This window comes from Oryctolagus cuniculus, chromosome 4, assembly GCF_051225735.1.
Source record: "Oryctolagus cuniculus isolate XC-2025 breed Fujian yellow rabbit chromosome 4, ASM5122573v1, whole genome shotgun sequence".
NCBI lineage: Eukaryota > Metazoa > Chordata > Mammalia > Lagomorpha > Leporidae > Oryctolagus > Oryctolagus cuniculus.
In genome coordinates this window covers 43,739,884-43,764,179 of record NC_142870.1, presented here as the reverse complement: position 1 = coordinate 43,764,179, position 24,296 = coordinate 43,739,884, and the positions used below count along the sequence as shown (strand labels likewise).

At 36.6% G+C, this 24,296-nt stretch overlaps 1 protein-coding gene across 4 annotated transcripts in view; it reads right to left on the bottom strand.

Annotated features, from left to right (window-relative positions):
- CADM2 (cell adhesion molecule 2) overlaps positions 1 to 24,296 on the bottom strand; it is a 1,135,583-nt gene that overhangs the window by 232,454 nt on the left and 878,833 nt on the right. For all 4 annotated transcript variants that reach the window (XM_070071934.2, XM_051859415.3, XM_089330678.1 and 1 more), the window contains one exon: positions 5,886 to 6,035. In XM_070071934.2, the coding sequence (XP_069928035.1) occupies positions 5,886 to 6,035 (150 nt within the window). The remainder of the gene's footprint in view (positions 1 to 5,885; positions 6,036 to 24,296) is intronic.

Genomic DNA, 24,296 nt, shown 5'->3' with positions numbered 1-24,296 from the left:
GAATCAGTATCTAGGATAGCTTTCCAAAATAGTAACCACTAGAAACAGCTAGCTATTAAACACTTGGAAAGTGGCAGTGCAACTAAACTTTTAACCATCTACATGTAGCTACCGGGCTATCTGACCCAGATTCGGACCCCTTCCATCTACATGGAAAGATCTCATGGGCAGTGCTAACTATAGCATAACTGTTTACTCTATGTATATGCTCTTTAACACAAAAGGATGCTATCAAGATCCATGGCAGAGACTTTCTGGATCATTCCTGAAGTGATCAGATGCCCCAGTGCCTCTGTTCTCAGGGGCATCTCAGTTAAAATTAAAGCAAAGAGCACACCTAGATTCAGATTCTTTCACCATCAGTGATTAATTGAATGTTTATAGACAAACTTCCTTGAGTGTTTGACCCTCATTTTCCCCCCATTTATCAATGGGAAAAGCTATTGGTCAAATCCAACTTATGCTAAAAAGTAGCAGAAGCCTGAATCTGATGCCCTCCCTTTCACTCTGCCTGAGTGAGAACTGTGACAACATTATTTTTCACCTTATTGGATGCTATCCTTCATATGAGGAGATTCTTAAGTATTCACATTTAACTTCTTTGACAGAGACACCTAAGAAAGGGGATTTAGCTGAATTTTTCTTTAGTTTATCATCAGTTGTCCACTCATAGCTTGGATATCTTCACTTAATAATTTTGAGAAAGCAAGGCCTTGCAAATTCTTTTTTTTTTATTTTATTTTATTTATTTATTTTTTTTTATTTTTTGACAGGCAGAGTGGACAGTGAGAGAGAGAGACAGAGAGAAAGGTCTTCCTTTGCCGTTGGTTCACCCTCCAATGGCCGCCGCGCTGTACTGATCCGATGGCAGGAGCCAGGAGCCAGGTGCTTTTCCTGGTCTCCCATGGGGTGCAGGGCCCAAGCACCTGGGCCATCCTCCACTGCACTCCCTGGCCACAGCAGAGAGCTGGCCTGGAAGAGGGGCAACCGGGACAGAATCCGGCGCCCCAACCGGGACTAGAACCCGGTGTGCCGGCGCCGCTAGGCAGAGGATTAGCCTAGTGAGCCGCGGCGCCGGCCTATAGAGAAAGGTCTTCCTTTGCCATTGGTTCACCCTCCAATGGCTGCCGCGGCTGGCGCGCTGTGGCTGGCACACCGCGCTGATCTGATGGCAGGAGCCAGGTATTTATCCTGGTCTCACATGGGGTGCAGGGCCCAAGTACTTGGGCCATCTTCCACTGCACTCCGGGGCCATAGCAGAGAGCTGGCCTGGAAGAGGGGCAACCGGGACAGAATCCGGCGCCCCGACCGGGACTAGAACCCGGTGTGCCGGCACCGCAAGGCGGAGGATTAGCCTAGTGAGCCGCGGTGCCGGCCCTGCAAATTCTTATAACACTGGTGAAATGGTATCCTGAATTCTTGTTCATCCTCACAGGCAGTGTGTTGTAGACCTGCATCTCCAGGTAGTGTGAAAGGCTACTCACAGGAGTTTATAGGGTTAGTAGAAGTGGCAGTGAATAGCACTTTTCTTCCTTCTGCCCTCCCTCTCTCCCTTCCTTGCTCTCTATCAATAACTCTGTCACTATAGAAATCTGAAGTTAGGGATGCTGTTCTCTTGGAAGTTTTGAGTTGCTTAGCTCACCATGTCTCACCTCCCGCTGCATTTTGTAGTAATTTGATATAAAAATGAAGCACTCCTATACTTTGCATATCCTTGAAGGAGTCTGGAATACTCACCAGATGACTTTATTGTATAGCTAGGACTATGAATCACTGGCCACATAATATTGGAATAAGAGTAGGACTATAGTTGGGGCTGTTAGCAGAAGCAGCTACCTACAGGAGCTGGTGTAATTAGAGAAACAGATAATCAGTTTGCTCCCTTGCTCTTGTGTGCAGTCTTCATTTGCACAAGTACAAGTTACTGCAGTCTTGCTAACCAATGTTTAGCTTTTGCTCTTGGCCTCAAACACAACTTTTCTTGTTTGTTTGCTCCAAGAGAAGACTTGGTAGGGCCAGTGTTGTGGGACACTGGGTTAAACCACCACCTGCAAGGCCGGCATTTCATATGGGTGCCAGTTCAAATCCTGGTTGCTCCACTTCTGATCCAGTTCACTGACAATGTGCCTGGGCCCCTGCACCCACATGGGAGGCCTGGATGAAGTTCCTGGCTCCTGGCTTCAGCCTGGCCCATCCCTGCCCATTGCAGCACTTTGGGGAGTGAACCAGCAGATGGAAGGTTCTCTGTCTCTGTCTCTCCCTCTTTCTCCATAGCTCTGTCTGCCAAATATTGTATAATATATATTTGGAATTGGGGAGGGCTAGATAAGCAAACAAAGACCGAAAGTAGCATGGGAAGAATTGTGGTGACATAGGACTTCTAAGAATTCTTTGATTTCCAAACTTTTGCATTTGATGGACATCACTGATGGATGTCACTAAGACATCACATAGGAACCAAACTACTAACATGTGAGGGAATAGACAAGATAGAATGCAATTCATGGAAAGGTTTCCTGATTCAGTACTTTGCATTATTTTGCTGCAACTGATTATTAGGACTAGAACAAAGCGAGAAAGAAGACAAAGATTAAACCAGAAATCTGCTATACTGTACACACACGCACACTCACACATGCACATGCACACATAAAGACTCCCTTTCATTAATAAAACTCGAAGTTGTAATTGCAGTAGGAAAATAAAATTAAAGCCAATGCACCCTTCAACAATTCATAGGATCAATTGTATTTGCTGTTTTATGGCAGTGGAAAGATGCAGTAATATATTACCAGGTATCTCAAATAAAGCCTGAATATTTTTCTTTCTGTAACTGCCCATCAGAAAAGAAAGGTTTGCCTTATTTTCAAGTCTTTGCAATCTTATATAACAAGCTGCTCTCTATTTTTCGTAAGAAATATGCATTGGCTTGAAATACCCAGAATCAATTCTAGTTTTAGATATTTTGTAGAGGATAACTTATATAATCATTGAAAGAGGAGGCAAGGACATTTAATATAGATTTTGTCTTTGTGCCTGAGGAATTGACCTCACAATTGCAGATGTCATTGTAAACACGACTGTCAAAAATCTCCCTAAAAAGCAGTACAAGAGTTGTTACAAAGTGGTGACTGCTTTTATACACCTGCAGGATGAACTAGCAACAACAACAAAATTCTGTTATAAAAATTCATAGTTATTGCTTGGGATAATTTTATATTGATAGTATTACATACTATCAAAAAGTGCTACTAATCAAAATTATTTCTTTATACTGATGGAAAAAAATATTTCTAAATTAGTATGTTTTACATTCTTTACATATGTACCTAGAATCAAGTTGGTAAATTAAATAGTGTAGGTGTATACACATACACACACATACATTTTACACAACCATATATTTGCCCATTGTCAACAACAGTATCTGAAATTGAAAACAAGCAAAATCATGACTAAGGTGGCATTTATATGTAGGGTTTGGTACTGTACTATTTGGGTCGTAAAACATCCCTCACAGGTAAGGGGAGAGCTACTGTATTCAGATGGCTGGCCAAACACCAGTCTCCTTGCTACTGTGAAGGCTTTCTCTTGATAAGGTTATCTTTAAATTTAGCAAACTTTGCGCAAAGCAGATTTCTCTCTATAATGTAGCTGGGCCTCATTCAATTAGCTGAAGGTCTCAAGAGAAAGTCTAGGGTCACTTGAGGAAGAGAGTATCCTCTTTCCACTTTGCCTTTGCACTTCACTGTGACATAAATTCTACCCTGGATCCTGGATCTCCAGCCTGAAAATCTACTCTGGAGACTGTGAACTTTCCAGCTTGCACTATCACTTCAGACAATTTATTTTTATTTTTTTATTATATATTAAAGAGAGAGAGACAAAGAGAGAGAGAGAAACACTGGTTCATTCTTCTAATATCCACAACTTCTAGGGAACAGCCAGGCTGAAATCAAAAGCTGGGAAGGCAAAACAGTTGTCCTGTGTGGGTGGTGGGAACCCAATTACTTGAGCTATTACAGCTACCTGCATACTATTGTTCTAGTGGGAAGGTGGAGCCAGGGATTAATCCAGGTACTCCAGTGTGTGACATGGCAATCTTACCTGGTGAATGCCCACCATGAGACAATTTCTTAAAATAAATTTTTCCTTTCTTTCTTCCCTCCTTCCCTCCTTCCCTCCCTCCCTCCCTCCCTTCCTCCCTTCCTCCCTCCCTCCCTTCTTTCCTTCCTTCTTTCCTTCCTTCTTTCCTGTCTTCCATCTATTTGTTTATTTGTTCTGTTTATCTGGGGAACTCCAACATAAGTTCTATCTCAGATTCACTTTTCTGTCAGATCTTGTCCCCTGCCAAGCTTCTTTGAAATGTGTTATTTTTATAATGTGCTTTTATATTTTATCTCTTCTCTACTAGATTGTATGCCCTATAAGGTTTGGTCTATTTGTCTATCCTTTAGCTCTAATTTTGAAACAAAGAATCCTCAATATATATTTGTCCTATCAGTGAATTAGATATTTAACAGTCCCTCATTGTAAATATCATGTTTAGACAATCTCAAGGTTTCATTTTATATTTTCTTCAAGATTGGTCAGTTTGTTGATCTGTTTATTTTATTAACTTTAATTTTTTACTTGCTTGTGCATTTGAAAAGCAGAGTTATAGAGAGGAAAAGAGACAAAGAGAAATATTCCATCTACTGGTTCACTCCCCAAATGCCTGCAAAAGCCAAGGCTAGACCAGGCCCAAATCAGGAGCTAGGAACTCCACCTAAGTCTTACATGTAAGTGGCCTGAACCCAAGTATTTGGAGAATTATCTGCTGCCTCCCACATCCATTAATATGAAGCTGGATAAGAAGTGGAGGCAACTCTATACCAGGAACTCTGATATGGCATGCTGGCATCCCAAGTGGTGGCTTTATCCACTTTACTATTGTGCCTGCCCCTAGTATTTGATTTTCAATTTATAGTACATCAAAGAGGGAGAACTATAGAAGTGCGCAAAATATAGTGACTATATATTTTAAATATTTAAACTGTGCTTAAATACATTTTAATTGCTAACGTGGAACTGATTTTAAATGATCTTACAATTTGCCTACACATATTCATAAGAAATCCAAATATTAATTGTGTTAAACAGCTGACATATAAATAGAGGTTTATATTTTATGTAACTTAAATTTGTTTAACACAACAGTTCAATAGTTTCAGTACCATTCATGGACTCACTTTTTCATCTGAGAGTATAGCAATGGATGAATACTTAGAAATTAAAATTGGTGTTCTTTACTAATTGTTTGCTTGAATTATATAATATAAAGTTTCTTACTACATTAATGAAAGTTAACCCAAATTTATTATCCAATTATAAATCCTAATTAATTAAATAAATCAACTCAATTTTAATTAGATACAGCTTACTACTTAATTTCAGCTTATTTTCAAAACAGAACTTCTTTATCTTATTAAGGGAATTATTCTACAGTTCCTATTTTCAGGGTCATAAAGTCATTAAAATTTCCAAAATCATTTAGCATTTTTAAAATATATAAAGATTAACCAAAAAGCATTATATTATTAGAATGGGATAAAATATATTCTATCTATACACAAGAGAGCTTCAAGAAGGAAAGAATACGGTTATCTAGATAAAAGACTTAAAATATTTTTGAAACAGAATTAAAACTGTTTATTTTATTAAAAAGTTGACATAGGTGATCTTTAGTGTTTATTACTTCAAAGTATTTAATATTTAACATGTTTAAATACAAGCAGTAGCACTTTGGTAATCAAAAGGAATAATTTGAATCATCTCAGAAAAATAAATTCATTATAATCATATTTCAGAATATGATTAAAACATTTAAAAGAAAATGTATTCACCTTTCTTGTCATCGAAGTAAAGAGTCTGTTGAGCTGGATTTGACCACTGGAGGGAGGTGTTATCATTTTGATCAACTCTGCAGGTCAAAATTGCAGTTCCGCCTTCAACAACTGTTACATTCTGTGTTAGTGGAAACTGCCCTTGGCTACCTAAAAAGGAGGTTAAAGAAAACGTTGATTAAATGAAAGTTGTAAAATGATTAACTTCCCAAGATCTTCATTGAGCTTAAATTCTCACTCAAAATAAAATATAAACCAACCAAACAGCAATAGAACAATATATTACAAAAGAAAGAAAAATAATTGAAAACTCTTAATCAGAGAACAATCAGTATTGGCATACAGTGGGGCCCCTTTAAACTCCCTTATACATTCCAGAAAACCTTTTTCCTTATAAACACATATGAAGACTTCTATGAAACATGATAATAATAATTATGCTTGGTCTTGTGAAGTAATGTTGGATGAACTAAACTCTACAGCAGCAGAGGAAACACATAAAATATTTATCTGAATAAAGTCTAAGAAACATGGGCACCAGAATGCTATATTCAATTTCTGATTAAGGAAATAAAAAGGAGACTCCCATTTCACTAAGCTTTCTTGTAGATACAGCTGTTTTTAGAAATACAAAATGTGTTGTACAAGATAATGCAACTATCCTTCAAAAAGCATTTGTCTTGTCTAACACCCATCAAAACATTAAAATGATCACCCTAGTCCAAGAGATGCAAATACTATTCTTGTTTCCTTTCTCCAATGAATATATATTTTCTTTATAATCAGGGAATTGCATATCTTAACTAACCCTTGTAAATTTGGATATTATTAGTACATTATCAAGTTTTCTACCTTCTAAGCATCATACTAATTTATTTAGGTAAGTCAGGTAATAAATTTACTTAACAAGTACACTTATCATAGTTAAAAGCAAAATTCATGCATGTGGAAACAGAGTGCACAAATTTCACTACAGAAAGATGATCTGGAGGTAAGCTCTGCCAAGCCTGATAACAATGATCAACATGGATAAAAATGGCTTTCTAGAGCCAGGTTAAAATACTATTACGTGAGCAAGGTAGTTCATTAAATCAAGGCTGATTTACATATGCAAGAACATTAGGATGGCTTAATCACACCCGTGAAGTATATTTCTCTTTTCTTCTTTAGTTTTGTAATGATTCTATCATTACTACAAGCACCACTTGAGGTAGTGCAGGAGCTATTGGCATAAAGAATCTTATTACCAAGAAGCCTGTTGATTGGCACCATAAGAGACAGAAGAGCCTGAAGGGGAAAATTTCTCTCCAGACCTAAATGACACAAGCACTGAGGTTCATGACCATGTTATATAATTAAGCCTATCAAGTATAAAAATCTGATATCAGTAGTTTTGTCTTCTCAATGCCAACCTCTTAGTGTCACTATGGCAACCCCCCAGGATATCTCCCTGTAATCTTTAGGGTGGAGTTTCAAAATTGAGGTTAGGAGATGTCTGGAATAAATTCTTTGATAGTTGACTTGAAAGTCAACAGGAACCAGAGTGGATGTGTTTTGCCTTCAGCTCGGAGGTGACCTCTAGCAGGGAAACATGGAGAAACTATCAATCTTGTGAAGTGAGGTGAGGAAAAAAAAAAAAAAAAAAAAAAAAAAAAACCACCAGACAAAACATGAGCTAAGACAGAATGAAGGAATAATTATCACAGATTAACAGCACATAAATATAAAGTTTAGAATAGTTTTAGGACACTTTCTCAGATTCCCTGTTGTTGATAAATTGCAAACATTGAACAATCTGAGGGCAATTCTTTAGATAATAAGAAGCACACAATTACTAAGAAATATACATAGTTCAACCCAGATGACATTTTGACTATCAGCTGGGACATAAATATAATACTATGTGCTTTTTTTGAAGAAGTGGAAAAAAAGCACTGATGCTTGCAACAATTTCACCCACCACATTTGCAAAATAATTTTCAAAACATCCCCCTAAGAAAATATTATCCTTCTCATTTCACAGATGGGCAAACTGACACTGGGAGGTTAAGTGATTTTTCCATGGTGAAACAAAGTCAATGAACCATTTGGAGTTTGTTCTGAAAGTTCAACATTTTTATTCTTATCTTTCCACAAAGGCTGCTGGGTCATAATAGCTTCATCACTATGTGTTTAAATGTGAATTAGACAGCAATGAAAAAATTGAGTAATCATTTTAACAATGAAACTTCAAAATTGTTAAATCAAACCAGAGAGTATGTCAATATTAACTACCCTTAACTATACTATCCTATTGAGAATTTAATTTCAATAGCTATTTCGATTTTTCCTTATTAGCTAAAGAAAAGTGTCATATGCATTAGAAACTTTCAAATGCCTTATATATATATGTGTGTGTATCTATATATATTTATATCTATACATCTATATCTATATCTATATCTATATCTATCTATCTGTATCTTGTCTTTCTACTAGATTAGGACAGCTTCACTCCATCTTCTCCCCTTGTGGATTTTGACTTTAAAGTAGTATGACTTCAATTCCCTGGAACTTGCAGCCTAAAATCCCTGCAGTCAAATAATTTAGTTTTTCCCAGCGGAGAGCAAACTCATGTGGAGAATCTACTAATCCTAAATACCCTTAGGATATGTGGTTGGCAAAATCAATTCAAAAACCTATGTTGTAGGCAGTCAAACTTCTTCTCAGAGATTTGAACTGCCTTTTACTTCTGGTTGTAACCTGAAGAGTGCATCAAGTTAGCTGCTATTTTTCTCTTTTAACTTCTCATGGCTCAAGGTCTCTACTCAATTTCAAGAGCCATTCCAAGAAAATGACTCAGTTTTTGATTCAGCCTTATTAGTATGCCACCAAGTTAAGAATTCAACATGAATGGATTTGCAGATATTGTGGAGGGCCTACTATGTGTCTTGCCTTGTATGAATCAACATTTAAGAGTGTATAGTAGAAGAGTAATATACTAAGGAACTGCAAAGCAGTTAGAAATTTTAATGAAGAGTAAGTTGGTAAGGAAAAACCCTATATGTGACAAAGACTGGTCTTATGTTCTATCAACCAGAACTTCTAAAATGCACTGGTTGAATCAATGAGACCTTCTTTAGAAATAATCCTGGCCTTGACTAAAATAACCACTATCTTAAGTTTCAGAGGAATCACTCTTACTTAAATAGCATACAGCGGGATTTAAAGAAAATGCAGCTTCCATCTGGAATTTCATCAGCTGGCTTTTTTTTCCCAACAACCCAGACTCATCATTTTCCTTCTCCCTTCCTTGGGTTTATTTCCTCATATTTTGGATTGGTTACATTGTTTAACTTACTGCATCAAATTGAAGTTTTCAATAGGTGTTGTTTTTTCACAGTGAATGCACCTTCTTAGAATAGAGGTTGGCATTTGTAGGGGAAATTTTAACAGCAGAAAATGCAAAGTAACTGAAGCCTGTTGCATCTGTCCATGGCCATAAGGGAAGGGCAGAAATAGGTACTATTGTTCACCAAGAAGAAAATATAGGAAATTAAATCATAAAACCCTTAATACTACATTAATATATTGACTTAAGCCTCTCTTTTAAACTATACTTGAAATACACAGTGCATTTAAGAAGATATAAAAGATGATGAACAAAAACAGATAGTGATAACACCCATTTCAGCCTTAATATGGAAGATTAAATGATGGAATTGTGCAAAATCATATCTCAGTATGGGAAGTAAACAGTATACAATAATATTTCTTAAAGATTAGGGAAAAGTGCTACTTAATGGCTTTCTGTGATTCTGAGACTGTTTGATCTTCCCTTCCTGATCTAATTTTTCTTGCGTTTGCATTAATTTTAATAGTGCCTTTCCTGTATAATCTCAACCCTCAGCCATCACTAAACCAGTTATACCCATGTGAGTAAGACTAATTGCGCTAACCTTAATCAAGCATTCACAGTGTGCTGGCAACTGGCCACTATTCTAAGTATTTTTCTGTATAAATGGTGTTAATATTTATGACAACCTTCCCAACATCTCTACCTTAAAGATGAGGGAACTGACACACAGAGACATTAAATTATGTGCCCAAAGATACACACACAGAGCTAGAAAGTAGAAGAGTCAGGTTTTGAACCCGTGAAGTCTGCAGTCAAACTTCACCTGCTTAACAACAGAGATGTATTGAGAGCTTTTATGTCTTTTATTAACAAGGAAAGGACCATTTGAAATTTAAGAGAAGGAAAGATGTGATAGAGCTGACTCAACCAGCTCCTCACAATCAACTGAATGTAACTCTTCCTACTTCCTGCTCAGTGACATACAGTTGGTAGGTTGAAATTGATCACTGAGGGAGTATTTTCACCATGGAAATTGGCAAACACTACCAGTTAGTGACTTTCCCTATGGAGCACATTAAATATTTATAACACACCACTGAAAGTCATTATTGATGTATCAGGTCCCACTGCAAACAGTTTTAGTACTTGCCCCAACTCACCATTCCTCCAATTAAATTCCTTCAAATAGGAAGTCTTTTTTCCCCTCAATTCTATGGACAGTGATCTTGAATTGCTAGCTTTTGTTTAGCCTGCCAAGTTTGCTTTGTTCTAACTAGCCAGTGGTTGAAAATTACTTAGGCTACTTTCACTAGTTATACAGAAATAATCTGCTAATTTATTGCCATGAAAGACATTTTAATGAAGAGTGATAATTCAATATCCTGAAATGATAGCTCCCCTGGCCCTGTCTTTAAATAGCAGACTGAGCAGTTGCCATTATTCCTTCAATATTTCCATCTGTCATGTAATTAGGGAAACAATGATTTGAGCTTTTCCTTGTATTTGTTAAAAATTACCAAGTTCAAAATCAAGTGAACTGATTCTCAATGCCTACTGACCCCAGTTAGTTAAGAAATGTGCTTCCCTCCCACATTGTGTGCACACTGTCACTGTCTGACCACTGAAGAACCTAGTACACTATCACATAGAACATACAGAAGCAAATTCTAAGATTATAGTCACTGTATCCTTGGTGATAGCCTGTGATGCACTGGTAGAGAGAGAGAGAAGCAATAAGCAAAGTACTGAGCACAGATCTTTAAAACCAGTAGTATTGTTGAAAGACAGCAGGCAGGTGAGGATGCATGTTTTAGCACTGGTCTCAAAGCATAGCTTTGCTTCTACAAATAGCATCATTCAAGCCTTGCTATCTCCTGAATGGTTGATGAGCAAAAGTGATGGTTTCCTCCATCTCTCTTGTGCTAGGATTAAATGTGGGCCACAACAGTAGATCACTGCACACTGCACTTGAATGCTTGCAACCAAGATATCTGACAGATATCTGGACAGGCAGGCAGAAGTTGAGGCTTTGCACATATGAAAGGGAGTGCGTTACAGTGAATAATTTTTCAGGGTAAATAAATATATTTTGTGGGCTATTTAACAGGAACTGAGGATTTCTCATTATATTTTCTTCCTGAAAATAAGCAAAGTTCTCTGTAAGGAAAAAGGAGACTCCAAAACAGGGAAGGGGAACAAATAAAAACAAGATATGAAGAGGATTTAAGATACACTTTTTAAAAAAAAAGTCTCATGAGATAAATAATGCTATGTATTTTGAGCCTTTATTTTTGGATGTGAGTATGAATACTTATTGGAAAGTGTCAAATTAATCTACAGAAGTATTTCATTCAACAGAAATATTGACACCTGTGTCAATTTATATATAGCACACATAAGATTTTGGTATATTTCCTAATATTTTTGTGTTCATAAAGAACCTCATTTCAGTTCAAAAGCCTGTTCTCATAAGACTCTTATATCTTTCTTGTGAAATCACATATGCCGAATGGATCAGTAAATACAAAATAAGTTAATGTTTCTTAACTACAAAGCTCAATATGAAATGACAGCAATGAGCAACACATTTTTAAATAAAGTACAAAGCTAATCTACTATTTCCTTATGTTTTTTTCTCAGTCTCGTCTCGTCTCTTCTCTTCTCTTCTCTTCTCTTCTCTTCTCTTCTCTTCTCTTCTCTTCTCTCCTCTCCTCTCCTCTCCTCTCCTCTCCTCTCCTCTCCTCTCCTCTTCTCTCCCTCCCTCCCTCCCCCCCACTCTCCCTTTCTCTCCTTCCCTCTCTCTCCCTCCTTTTTTCCCTTTCTCTCTCCCTCTCTCCTTTTCCATCAAACGACTTGGGGTATTTATACAAAGAACCTTCTTCTTAGAAAGTTCAAGTTCATTCTTGTTGGCTAAATTAGAGTCTAAAAATATATCTAAATGCACACACAGCATGCTATTACTTCCACTGAATTACTGAAGGCATTCTAAACAAATAACCTTCTAATGTGAAAGCTGTGGCTCAGTAGTTGTGTAGCTGAAACACATATTGCATACTAAAGCCTATTGGATTGAAAAGCACAAATGTCATTAATACAGGCTTAAAATTCTAAAAAGAAAGGAGAGGAATGCTCTATCATGTGAGAAAGGAAATTAGAGAAAAAATTAAGACTGATAACGAAGGACAAAATGTTTCCACTTTTGGAGTGCTCCTCTGTTCATTCACATACTTCAAATTCTCTACTCATTTCCCCTAAGCATTTCACTCTAGCTTCTAGGTTTGCTCGAAAAACTTTCCTGGGCTACAGAATATAATTTTATTTTTCTTCGATTTTAGTTCATTCTTTCAGGATTCAGCTCTCCTTTTTAGAGAACAACACCTGGTCTGTGCCTCTTGTGCCACCCCTCTGCCCTGCCACGGTGGTGCATGGCCATCAGTCTGGTGCTGTTTGCCAGTTTCCATAGAGACGGGAAGCACTTTGGAGACCTGTGTTTTCCATTGCAACTGCCAGACCAAAGCAGGGAAGAGACAAAGTTGGCGAGCAGTGGGTCTTGCAAGGCCAGGAAAGGTTGGAAGGGCTTTCTCCTTCTGATATCAGAGAGTAACAGTGCCAAACTGGCAGCTTCAACACTTAACAATCCTGTAGACCAGATCCCACAGTTCACTATGGCCATTGTGCGTGGCCCATTCTGCTACCAACTCTAGGAGCAGAAACTCTTGTGTACCCAAAGCTTGGCCCTAGTTCTTGGTTGGCTTCAGATTCATGACAAAAGGCTCTTTCAGATTTACAGTGGCTCCCACAGCTCCTGACCAGAGAATCATAATCCTCCTGTAGAAATTTCACCTCTTTTTCTTTTCCAGAATGGGATAATGGTTCTCTAGGCCACTCATTACAGACCAGAGAACCTACAGAGGAACTGTTGGATTGATTCTAATTGTCCTACACAGTGATTGTGAATAGCTGACCCAATTAAGTACATAACATTTTATTGTACATAACATTTAATCAAAACTACCATTTGCTGTGTCTATAATGGGATTCATAATTAGAGTTAATTCTTGATTATCAGGAGCAGTGCTGACCCAGGATAAATGTGTGATATAGGTAAAATAAAACATCAATGCTTTCTTCTCCCTTCCAAAAATGTTTTTGTATGATTGTACTTTAGCTTTTTCTATTATTCCCAGCATAGCTATTCGCTTCACACAAATTAGATTTCTTTACTTTTTTAATGACTGTTGTATTACTCATAAACTCAAAATTTGTATTTTTTGCAAATTCTAGTATTCATAGAAGATTATGAAATCCTATGAAACTTTGTTTTTCACTACTTTATGTACTTGGCTAGTGGTTGTACTACTTTCAGATGTTTTAAAACATTATCTGATTTAAAATAATAACGCAAGGGGCTGGCCCCATGGCGCAGTAGGTTAATCCTCCACCTGTGGTGTCAGCATCACATATGGGGGCCAGTTCTAGTCCCAGCTGCCTCTTTTCTCATCCAGCTCTCTGCTATGGCCTGGGAAAGCAGTGGAGGATGGCCCAGGTCCTTGGGCCCCTGCACCTGCATGGGAGTCTGAGAGGAGGCACCTGGCTCCTGACTTCATATCAGTGCAGCTTGCACTGTTGCGGCCATCTGGGGAGTGAGCCACTGGAGGGAGAACCTCTCTCTCTGTCTCTCCCTCTCACTGTCTGTAACTCTACCTCTCAAATAAATAAAATATTTAAAAAATAATAATTCCAATGTTTTTTAACTTGTGTTGACACAAAGTCAATTATTTGCTTCCTAGATTGTTTATGTGCATATCGTCCTGGCAAAAATGCAAAACAAATGCAGACTTGATTTTACCCAAGACTGACTAAACTAAAATAAATGTGATGATATTTAGCTTCATAATAACAATAGATACCTGAAATAAAAATATTAAGATATATTTTGTATTCTACAGAGTACATGTCCCATAATTTCTTTATCCAGTCTACTGTTGATGGGCATTTGGGTTGGTTCCAGGTCTTAGCTATTGTGAATTGAGCTGCAATAAACATTAATGTGCAGACAGCTTTTGTGTTTGCCAGTTTAATTTCCTTTGGGTAAATTCCAAGGAGTGGGATGGCTGAGTTGAATGGTAGGGTTATATTCAGGTTTCTGAGGAATCTCCAGACCGACTTCCATAGTGGCTTAACCAGTTTGCATTCCCACCAACAGTGGGTTAGTGTCCCTTTTTCCCCCACATCCTCTCCAGCATCTATTGTTGGTAGATTTCTGCATGTGAGCCATTCTAACCGGGGTGAGGTGAAACCTCATTGTGGTTCTGATTTGCATTTCCCTGATTGCTAGTGATCTTGAACATTTTTCATGTGTCTGTTGGCCATTTGGATTTCCTCTTTTGAAAAATGTCTATTGAGGTCCTTGGCCCATCTCTTAAGTGGGTTGTTTGTTTAGATCTTGTGGAGTTTCTTGATTTCTTTGTAGATTCTGGTTATCAACCCTTTATCTGTTGCATAGTTTGTAAATATTTTTTCCCATTCTGTCGGCTGCCCCTTCACTTTCCTGACTGTTTCTTTTGAAGTACAGAAACTTCCGAATTTGATGCAATCCCAAATACTATACAGCAGTCAAAAACAATGAAATCTGGTCATTTGCTACAAAATGGAGAAATCTGGAAAACATTATGCTGAGTGAATTAAGCCAGTCCCAAAGGGACAAATATCATATGTTCTCCCTGATTGGCAACAGCTAACTGAGCACCAAAGGGGAAACCTGTTGAAGTGAAATGGACACTATGAGAAATAGTGACTTGAACAGCTCTTGTTCTGACTGTTGATGTACAATTTAATACTTTATCCTTTTAGTATTTTTTTTTGTTCTAGTACTATTGGTTGAACTCTGTAATTAACACACAATTATTCTTAGGTGTTTAAATTTAACTGAAAAGTGATCCCTGTTAAATATAAGAGTGGGAATAAGAGAGGGAGGAGATGTACAATTTGGGACATGCTCAATCGGACTTGCCCCAAATGGTGGAGTTAGAAATGTGCCAGGGGATTCCAATTCAATCCCATCAAGGTGGCATGTACCAATGCCATCTCACCAGTCCAAGTGATCAATTTCAGTTTACAATTGATCATACTGATAGGTCTAAGAGTCAAAGGGATCACACAAATAAGACTAGTGTCTGTGAATACTAACTGATAGAATCAAAAAGGGAGAGAACGATCCATCATGGGAAGCGGGATACACAGCAGACTCATAGAATGGCAGATGTCCTAAATAGCACTCTGGCCTCAGAATCAGCCCTTAAGGCATTCGGATCTGGCTGAAGAGCCCATGAGAGTATTTTAGGCATGGAAAGCTAAGACACTCTGGTAAAACAAAACAAAACAAAACAAAACAAGCAACCTAAATGAAAGATCTCTGCAAGTGAGATCCCAGTGGAAAGAACGGGGCCATCAAAGAAGGAGATACCTTTCTCTGAAGGGAGGAGAGAACTTCCACTTTGGCTATGACCCTGTCAGAATAAGATCTTAGCCGGCGAACTCAAAAGGCTTTCATAGCTTTGGAAACTCAAGGCTAGAGCCTAGGGAGATTACTGACACCATAAACAAGAGTGTTAAATTGTTAAGTCAACAACAGGAGTCACTGTGTACTTACTTCTCATGTGGGATCTGTCCTTAATGTGTTCTCCAATGTGAAGTAATGCTATAACTAGTACTGAAACAGTATTTTGCACTTTGTTTTTCTGTGTGGGTGCAAAGTGATGAAATCTTCACTTAAAATATACTAAATCGATCTTCTGTATATAAAGATAATTGAAAAATGAATCTTGATGTGAATGGAATGGGAGAGGGAGTCGGAGATGGGAGGGAAGTTATGGGGGGGGGGAGCCATTGTAATCCATAAACTGTACTTTGGAAATTTATATTTACTAAATAAAAGTTAAAAAAGATATATTTTTTTTCAAAATACCTCTATATTAAATGCCCAAAATGTTTGAGGTTTTCTTAAACATTCAAACAATATTTAATTGAACGAACATGTATTATTTCTTAAGGAACAATGTGAACTTGATGAATTGTCCACATTTATCAGGTTACTTTTTTTCTATACAAAGATATTTTCAGTAATGGTATTATGGAAGAATCAACAGTAAATGAAATATTTTTAAGATAAAATTGTGTATCTTTCAGGACAATATAAGAAAATAAGAGGTTTTTAGAAAACTTTTGGTAACTTTGAAATAGGCTTACCTCTTCATTATCATGTGTGCATAAAGTCATTTTATCTTTCTAGAATACTGTTTTCAGGGTGAGTGAGCAAGACCTAGAACTGACTAGCTTTACCTGCTAACTGATGAACATTTGAGAGGCATCCTTTCAGAGAAAAGAAATTTATGACCACAATCACAGTCTGGTTCACAGAGAAGCTCAATCACGGAACTGAATTCTAAATTGAGATGTCAACCAGGAGGAAATATTCTGGAAAGGAACATACAGATGGTAGGGCTCCTCTGAAGACAGGGTTAGGAATATAATGCTTAGTGTACAACAATCAATCTTGCAGAATCAAAAAAAATTGACTGGGTCGGACATACCTACTGAAAATTGAAGTCCCTGAGAAAAAAAATTCAGTCTAAATCTAAAAAGGAGGAAAATTACGCATACAGATTTGCTCCAGCCAATAGTCTTTGGAGGTTGATATAGTAAAGTAGCAAATAACAATGAATTAAAATATACTTTTAAATATTAAATAACTTCAATTAAAATTCCCAATAGCATTTGTAGAAGCAAATTAAATGAAAAGGTAGAAGGAAACAAAATTCTATTATATATAACATATATCTAGTATTAATATAAAATATGTTAATATATATTGTTACTATATAATATAGTACACATAATACCATTATACATATTAGTTTAAGATACGAATTTCTTCAAATACATGTCTTTAATATACATACATAAAGTACAACTGACACAGAGAGATAAAGATTATGAGAAAAGTTATCAAATGAGAAAATACTAGGACTTCAATCTTGTTTTCATGCTGTGTTCTCTAATTCTAAATGAAATAAAATTTACCAACTCAAATTAAATGTCTGATTTATTGTTTCTTGCTAATTATTTAAAGTGGATAGTGTGTGTGTGTATACATACATATATACATATATAAAAATGACATCATTTTTCTTTAGGATTGTGCAATACATATATAAACTCTGCTACCATAAAATTCTATTGACTATTATTCAAAGTGCCTCTTTGTTAATAGTCTTTTTCTCCTTAATTCTCTACAGAAATTAAGATGATTGCATTGCTGAATTGAATATAGAGTTCTTTATTTAAAAGAGCTACATAGATAGCTGTTTGTGCTCTAACTCTGAATCATGGAATATGGTAAACTTTGAAAAGATACAGATACAAGGCACAAGTGAGAATAGTGTAATATAAAATATATCATTTAATAAAATATAATTTCAGTTCATATAAAGTTTTGAACTATAAAATAGCATAATCATGTATCCTGAAAATTATCTTTTATATTTTTTGGATTTTGTGTATAAAAGATACTTCAATGACATTAATTTATTCAATAAATATATGTTTTGCTTACAACGTTCTCATGGTGGGCACTAGGGATACAATCAGAAGTCACTAGGGGTACAAGTTAGAAATGATTCTTGCCCACCCAAAACTTACAGCCTAAAGAGAGTCATCAAAAACAAGACAATACAAATAAAGGAAGGAAAAAATCCAGCTAAGAAGGTGCTACATTTCAGTTGAAATGGTTACGGTAAGAAAGAGCTAGCCATTCAAAAATGGGCTGAGAAGAAGAATGTTTTCCAAAACACAACCTTGCTAATGCAAAAGTCCTAAGCCAGGGCCGGCGCCGCGGCTCACTAGGCTAATCCTCCGCCTAGCGGCGCCAGCACACCGGGTTCTAGTCCCGGTTGGGGCGCCGGATTCTGTCCCGGTTGCCCCTCTTCCAGGCCAGCTCTCTGCTGTGGCCAGGGAGTGCAGTGGAGGATGGCCCAGGTGCTTGGGCCCTGCACCCCATGGGAGACCAGGAAAAGCACCTGGCTCCTGGCTCCTGCCATCGGACCAGCGCGGTGCGCCGGCCGCAGCGCGCCGGCCGCGACGGCCATTGGAGGGTGAACCAATGGCAAAGGAAGACCTTTCTCTCTGTCTCTCTCTCTCACTGTCCACTCTGCCTGTCAAAAAAAAAAAAAAAAAAAAAAAAGTCCTAAGCCAAATATTGAAATAGGTTGGCTATTAAAGGAACTGAAACAAAGCAAAGAGACTGGAACATGAAGATTGGGCCACAGAAAGAGAAAGGGCCATCATATATAGAACTTTTCATGTTGTAATAGGAAGGTTGTATTTATTCTACCTTTTGGCAAGCCAGTGAAAGAAGTGATTGGCTCAATTTACACTCCAACAGAATACCATTTTTTAAATGAATTATTATCCCTAAATCAAATATTTTAATTATGCAGATGAATCATCATACAAATTATTTTATAATCAAGAACCTTTTAGAGAAAATATCAAATAATCCATTAAATCCTGGTCTAATTTATTTTTTAAGGTAAAAAAAAAACTCATACTTTTCAAATTTTATGCTATAAATCACTTCTTTGTAGATAAAACCTAATCTCTTACTGATGTGTGCTTGTATGCATTCATGTATTCCTCATTTTTTGACATAGAACTTAAACAATATTTCTTCTTAAGAATGTCATTGGCTTGGTAAGTTCCCTGTTCTTATTGATGGTGGAATTTCATTTTTATTTTTATTTATAAAAATGTATTAGTTATTTGAAGAAAGTAAAGTATTTCTGGTAAACTGCATCTGGATGTAAATATTATGTCTAAAATAGTTATTTTTCTGAGTCTGCAGCAATATTGTGTTTTCAAATAAATAGAGCTTCCAGAAGACCAGAAAAAATGACGTTTAAAAATGTGTTTCTCCACCTGGAAAACACTACATCATGTAAATTAGCTTTGGCTAATTATCACAGAGATAAGTATTTCAATTTCAATGATAGAATTTTTATCACCAGTGAAACCATTGGCTTATGAATCTGAGACAGGTCTAGAGTTTTTGAGAACGGTGGCAGGCATTTATGGCGGTTTTCCTTCCTTTCTTCCTAAGGCATTGCCTTAGACATGTTGGGCACATACTTTTGAACACATAAACATTGTGTTCAAATGATACCACTTTAATTATTTAAGTGTTGATAAATGTGTAGTAACATATGAATCAACTTGGAATATTCCCTAAGGAACAAGCTCCCTTTTGAAAAAAAAAATGTAATAACACAGTGGTTAATAGGATGTGTTTTTCACTGTTTGATCATTTCTGAATGCACAAAGATTTCATTAATGTTGATTTCACCCATCTTGTCCATGTTTACATGCTTTGATGTTCAAACTCTTTGTAGTGCCACATTAGATCTAGGGGAACATTACCACTATGAGAGCAAGTGGAAACTGCTGTGGGAAAATACTAAAATGAAACTTGATACTTTGTATAGATTTGTACAAATAAATCAGCTAAAAAATTTATTTATGATAAGGCAAAGAAGGAATTAATATTATCTTCTCACATCCTTTTTGTAGGTTACTGTATTTTCAATCAATTAACTAGAAAATTAAATTAATAAAAGTGTCTTCTGCCAATATTATAAAATACAATTCAATAAAAATTGAAATGGAATTTAAAATATTCTCAGATTCTTTCAATTTTAGGAATGTTTGTTCTGAAGAATGGCAAAGAATATGATAACTGGAAAGAAGTTATATAGTGTATCCATTGGTCTCTTCACTACAATATTGGAAGGAAATTATTTTTTTTATAACCTATTTTTTTTAACTTTTATTTAATGAATATAAATTTCCAAAGTACGACTTATGGATTACAATGGCTTCCCCCCCATATCGTCTCTCCCACCCGCATCCCTCCCCTTTCCCACTCCCTCTCCCCTTCCATTCACATCAAGATTCATTTTCGATTCTCTTTATGTACAGAAGATCAGTTTAGCATACATTAAGTAAAGATTTCAACAGTTTGCTCCCACACAAACATAAAGTGAAAAATAATAGATGATTTTTTAAATGATGATGAAATCAGATCAGACCTATTGTCATGTTTAATCCCAGTGAGAGTCAAGTTGGGAATTGATAATTTCTTCTTCTTTTTTTTTTTTACAGATCAGTTTAGTATACATTAAGTAAAGATTTCAACAGTTTGCACCCACATAGAAACACAAAGTGAAATATACTGTTTGAGTACTCATTATAGCATTAAGTCTCAATGTACAGCACATTAAGGACAGAGATCCTACATGAGGAGTAAGTGCACAGTGACTCCTGTTGTTGACTTTACAAATTGACACTCCTGTTTATGGCATCAGTAATCTCCCTATGCACCAGTCATGATTTTGCAAGGCTATGGAAGCCTTTTGAGTTCACCGACTCTTATCTTGTTTAGACAAGGTCATATTCAAAGTGGAGGTTCTCTCCTCCCTTCAGAGAAAGGTACCTCCTTCTTTGAAGACCTGTTCTTTCCACTGGGATCTCACTCACAGAGATCTTTCATTTAGGGTTTTTTTTTTTTTTTTTTTACCAGAGTGTCTTGGCTTTCCATGCCTGAAATACTCTCATGAGCTTTTCAGCCAGCTCCGAATGCCTTTAGGGCTGATTCTGAGGCCAGAGTGCTGTTTAGGACATCCACCATTCTATGAGTCTGCTGAGTATCTCGCTTCCCATGTTGGATCACTCTCCCCTTTATTTATTCTATCAGTTAGTATTAGCAGGTACTAGACTTGTTTATGTGCTTCCTTTGACTCTTTGTCCTTTCATTATGATCAGTTGTGAACTGAAATTGATCACTTGGACTGGTGAGATGGCATTGGTACATGCCACCTTGATGGGATTAAATTGGAGTCCCCTGGTATGTTTCTAACTCTACCATTTGGGGCAAGTCAGCTTGAGCATGTTCCAAATTGTACATCTCTTCCCTCTCTTATTCCTACTCTTATGTTTAACAGGGATCACATTTCAGTTAAATTTCAACACTTAAGAATAACTGTGTATTAATTACAGAATTAAACCAGTCATATTAAGTAGAACAGACAAAAAAAAAACTACTAAGAGGGATAATGTATTAAGTTGTTCATTAACAGGGCTATGCTGATCAAGTCACCGTTTCCCATAGTGTCCATTTCACTTCAACAGGTTTCCTTTTTGGTGTTCAGTTAGTTGTCACCGATCAGGGAGAACATATGGTATTTGTCCCTTTGGGACTGGCTTATTTCACTCAGCATGATGTGTTCCAGATTCCTCCATTTTGTCATTTGGAAGGAAATTATTAATAGATGACTCTCGATCTTTCCTGAGGCCTTAGAAACTCCTAAAATGTTGATTGTAGTTGAATCATCTTTCCATTTCAAGGAAATCAAAAATGTATAGGGAATAAGATTAATTGACTATCAGAGCTATTGTCTATTAGTTTCTTGTGTTCAGTGGGTACTATTATGTATATGAAACCAAGAAACAGGCTATGCTCTGGTGGCCACTGCAACTACAATATCAAATTAGCAAAATCACCACATACAGCCCTGTATAGTCTGTGCAAGGATATTCTAATAATAGTAGATCAATTACGTTATTCATGCTCAGAATTGTTCCTGTTTGCCTTGTTTACTTTCCATCTCAGACTGGAAATAAAAATGATGATACACTTCCCTAATTCTTTGTGTAATTTGTGAATTGATGGATTTTCATTTCAAGGTCATAGTCATGTTTTAAATTAATAAAAAAGTGTACTTTGATAGAGAAAAAAGACTGATAGATTGGTATATGACCTCTCCCTTTCTCTCTCTCTCTCTAAACTACACTAACATATTAATAAGAGCTGAGGGTCATTGTTCAAATTTAGTAAAATACTGAGTATTCTGTTTGTCAAATCAGTCCATTGGAGCAAATATACTATAATACTCCCAACTGGGTTGTCATTACTGAAATTGCTCTCCCAGACAAGTTCTAGTACAGAAGTAGTCCTTGTTTTGCAGTTATCCCTTGTTCACAAAATTAAAAAATAATTAGAGCCCATATTTTCTTCATATGACAACTAATTGTTTCCAAAGCTTTTGGCAGGTCATTAGAAGTTGCAGCTTTTTGAATTTAGGGCTATAAAAGAGAACCAAAAACTCAGAGGGCTGCTGCAAAAAGTACTGAGTATTAGTGCTATTGGCAGCAACATGAAAGGAAGTATACACTTTCAAAGGCGAAGTATATTTGTTTGTTTGTTTTTGACAGGCAGAGTTAGACAGTGTGAGAGAGACAGAGAAAAAGGTCTTCCTTCCGTTGGTTCACTCCCCAAATGGTCGCTACAGCCGGCATGCTGTGCTGATCTGAAGCCAGGAGCCAGGTACTTCCTCCTGGTCTCCCATGCAGGTGCAGGGCCCAGGCATTTGGGCCATCCTCCACTGCCTTCCCGGGCCACAGCCGAGAGCTGGACTGGAAGAGGAGCAACCAGGACAGAACTGGTGTCCCAACCGGGACTAGAACCCAGAGTGCCGGCGTTACAGGCTAAGGATATTTGAATGACAAATATATGTGTTAGTGTGTGCAAGTGTATGTCTCTGTGTTAATCAATAACTATATTTAGTAGTAATTCATTAAGATCACATTCCAGACTATAATTTCAAGTCACATAATTGAAACTATTGATCAGCTAATTTTAAAGTGACCTACAAGGATGATCTTATAAAAAAAAGTGGTACCTATTTTTTTGACAAATGTTTTCTCACCAAAGAGCAACACAAAACAGCTCTTTAGGTCTAAGGGTCAGATTCCTCTAAGCAAAGTTCTAAATGCACAGAAACCACCATTAATCAAAATGATCTAATTAATGATAAGATAACCCAACAAAATGCTGTTTGTTAAAATTAAAATGTTAATAGTAGTAAACTCATAATTTATAATGCTGTTATAGTTACTTTAAAATATGTACTGCTTATTTAATGAGGAGATTTTGACATATAATTCGTTTCCTCCCTTTTCTTGAATTAGCCTCTGTAGCCCCAAGGCACAGAAAAAATCAACTCACATGGCAAGGTTGATAAGAATCAACTCTCCCGGCACACTTGGGCCAGCAGGCTGCTCATGAATCCAGCAGATGTTTCTACTGTCTGGGCCAATGGGAACCTTATGGACATTTTTTTCTTCATCTCTTCCCAGGAGCAAATGTTAACACAGCAGAAATTTGGATGTATGCCAAATAAGAAGCAGACATGTTGGTGAGAACATAGGGTAAACTCTCATCCATAAATAGTGGCCATCAGTGGTTTGAATTGACTATTAAGCCATTTTAATAGCATATTTTTATGCATTTGCTACTTCATTTAACTAAACCTCTATAATCCCTGCTTTTCTTACATAACAGTGTTTATCCTAAGCATACAAATCTAATCCTTGAATATTCCAGTTGTTTCAAGATATAAGCAAAAAAGAGTCTAAATATGTAAAGTAGGGAAAATATTCCTAATATTTTTCTTACATAAATGGAAAAACTACCTAATCATCAACTTGCAGATAACTAGATTTAATCTACATTTTGTTGATGTTGCAGTATTATTCCAGTTTTGATAAAAATTTTCCAAGGGAAAAAAATGAAACTTAAACTTAGCAGTCTTTAATGATTATCACTCTTATTCACTTGAATTTGAAACGTGCTTTCTGAAGAATGCTGTCTGATTAAATCAATGGAACTCTTCCTCCTCTCTCTAGCCACCTCTCTACTTTCTGCTATGCTGATGAAGTAGAAGACCCATTAATTTTATATGATCTGGGTTTTTATCACCTATTTCCAAATCCTGTGTTTTAAAATTGTGTATTGCCTCTTAAAAAATTTTACCCTTTAGCCAACACACTATTTTAAATGGAAAATAAAATATTCAATAAAGGAAGAGTGTGTTTACCCCATTTGTCATAGCATAGTAGGATACATTTCTTATTGACCAAGGAATAAAAACATTAGGAAAGAAATTTAATATAGAAATGACTTA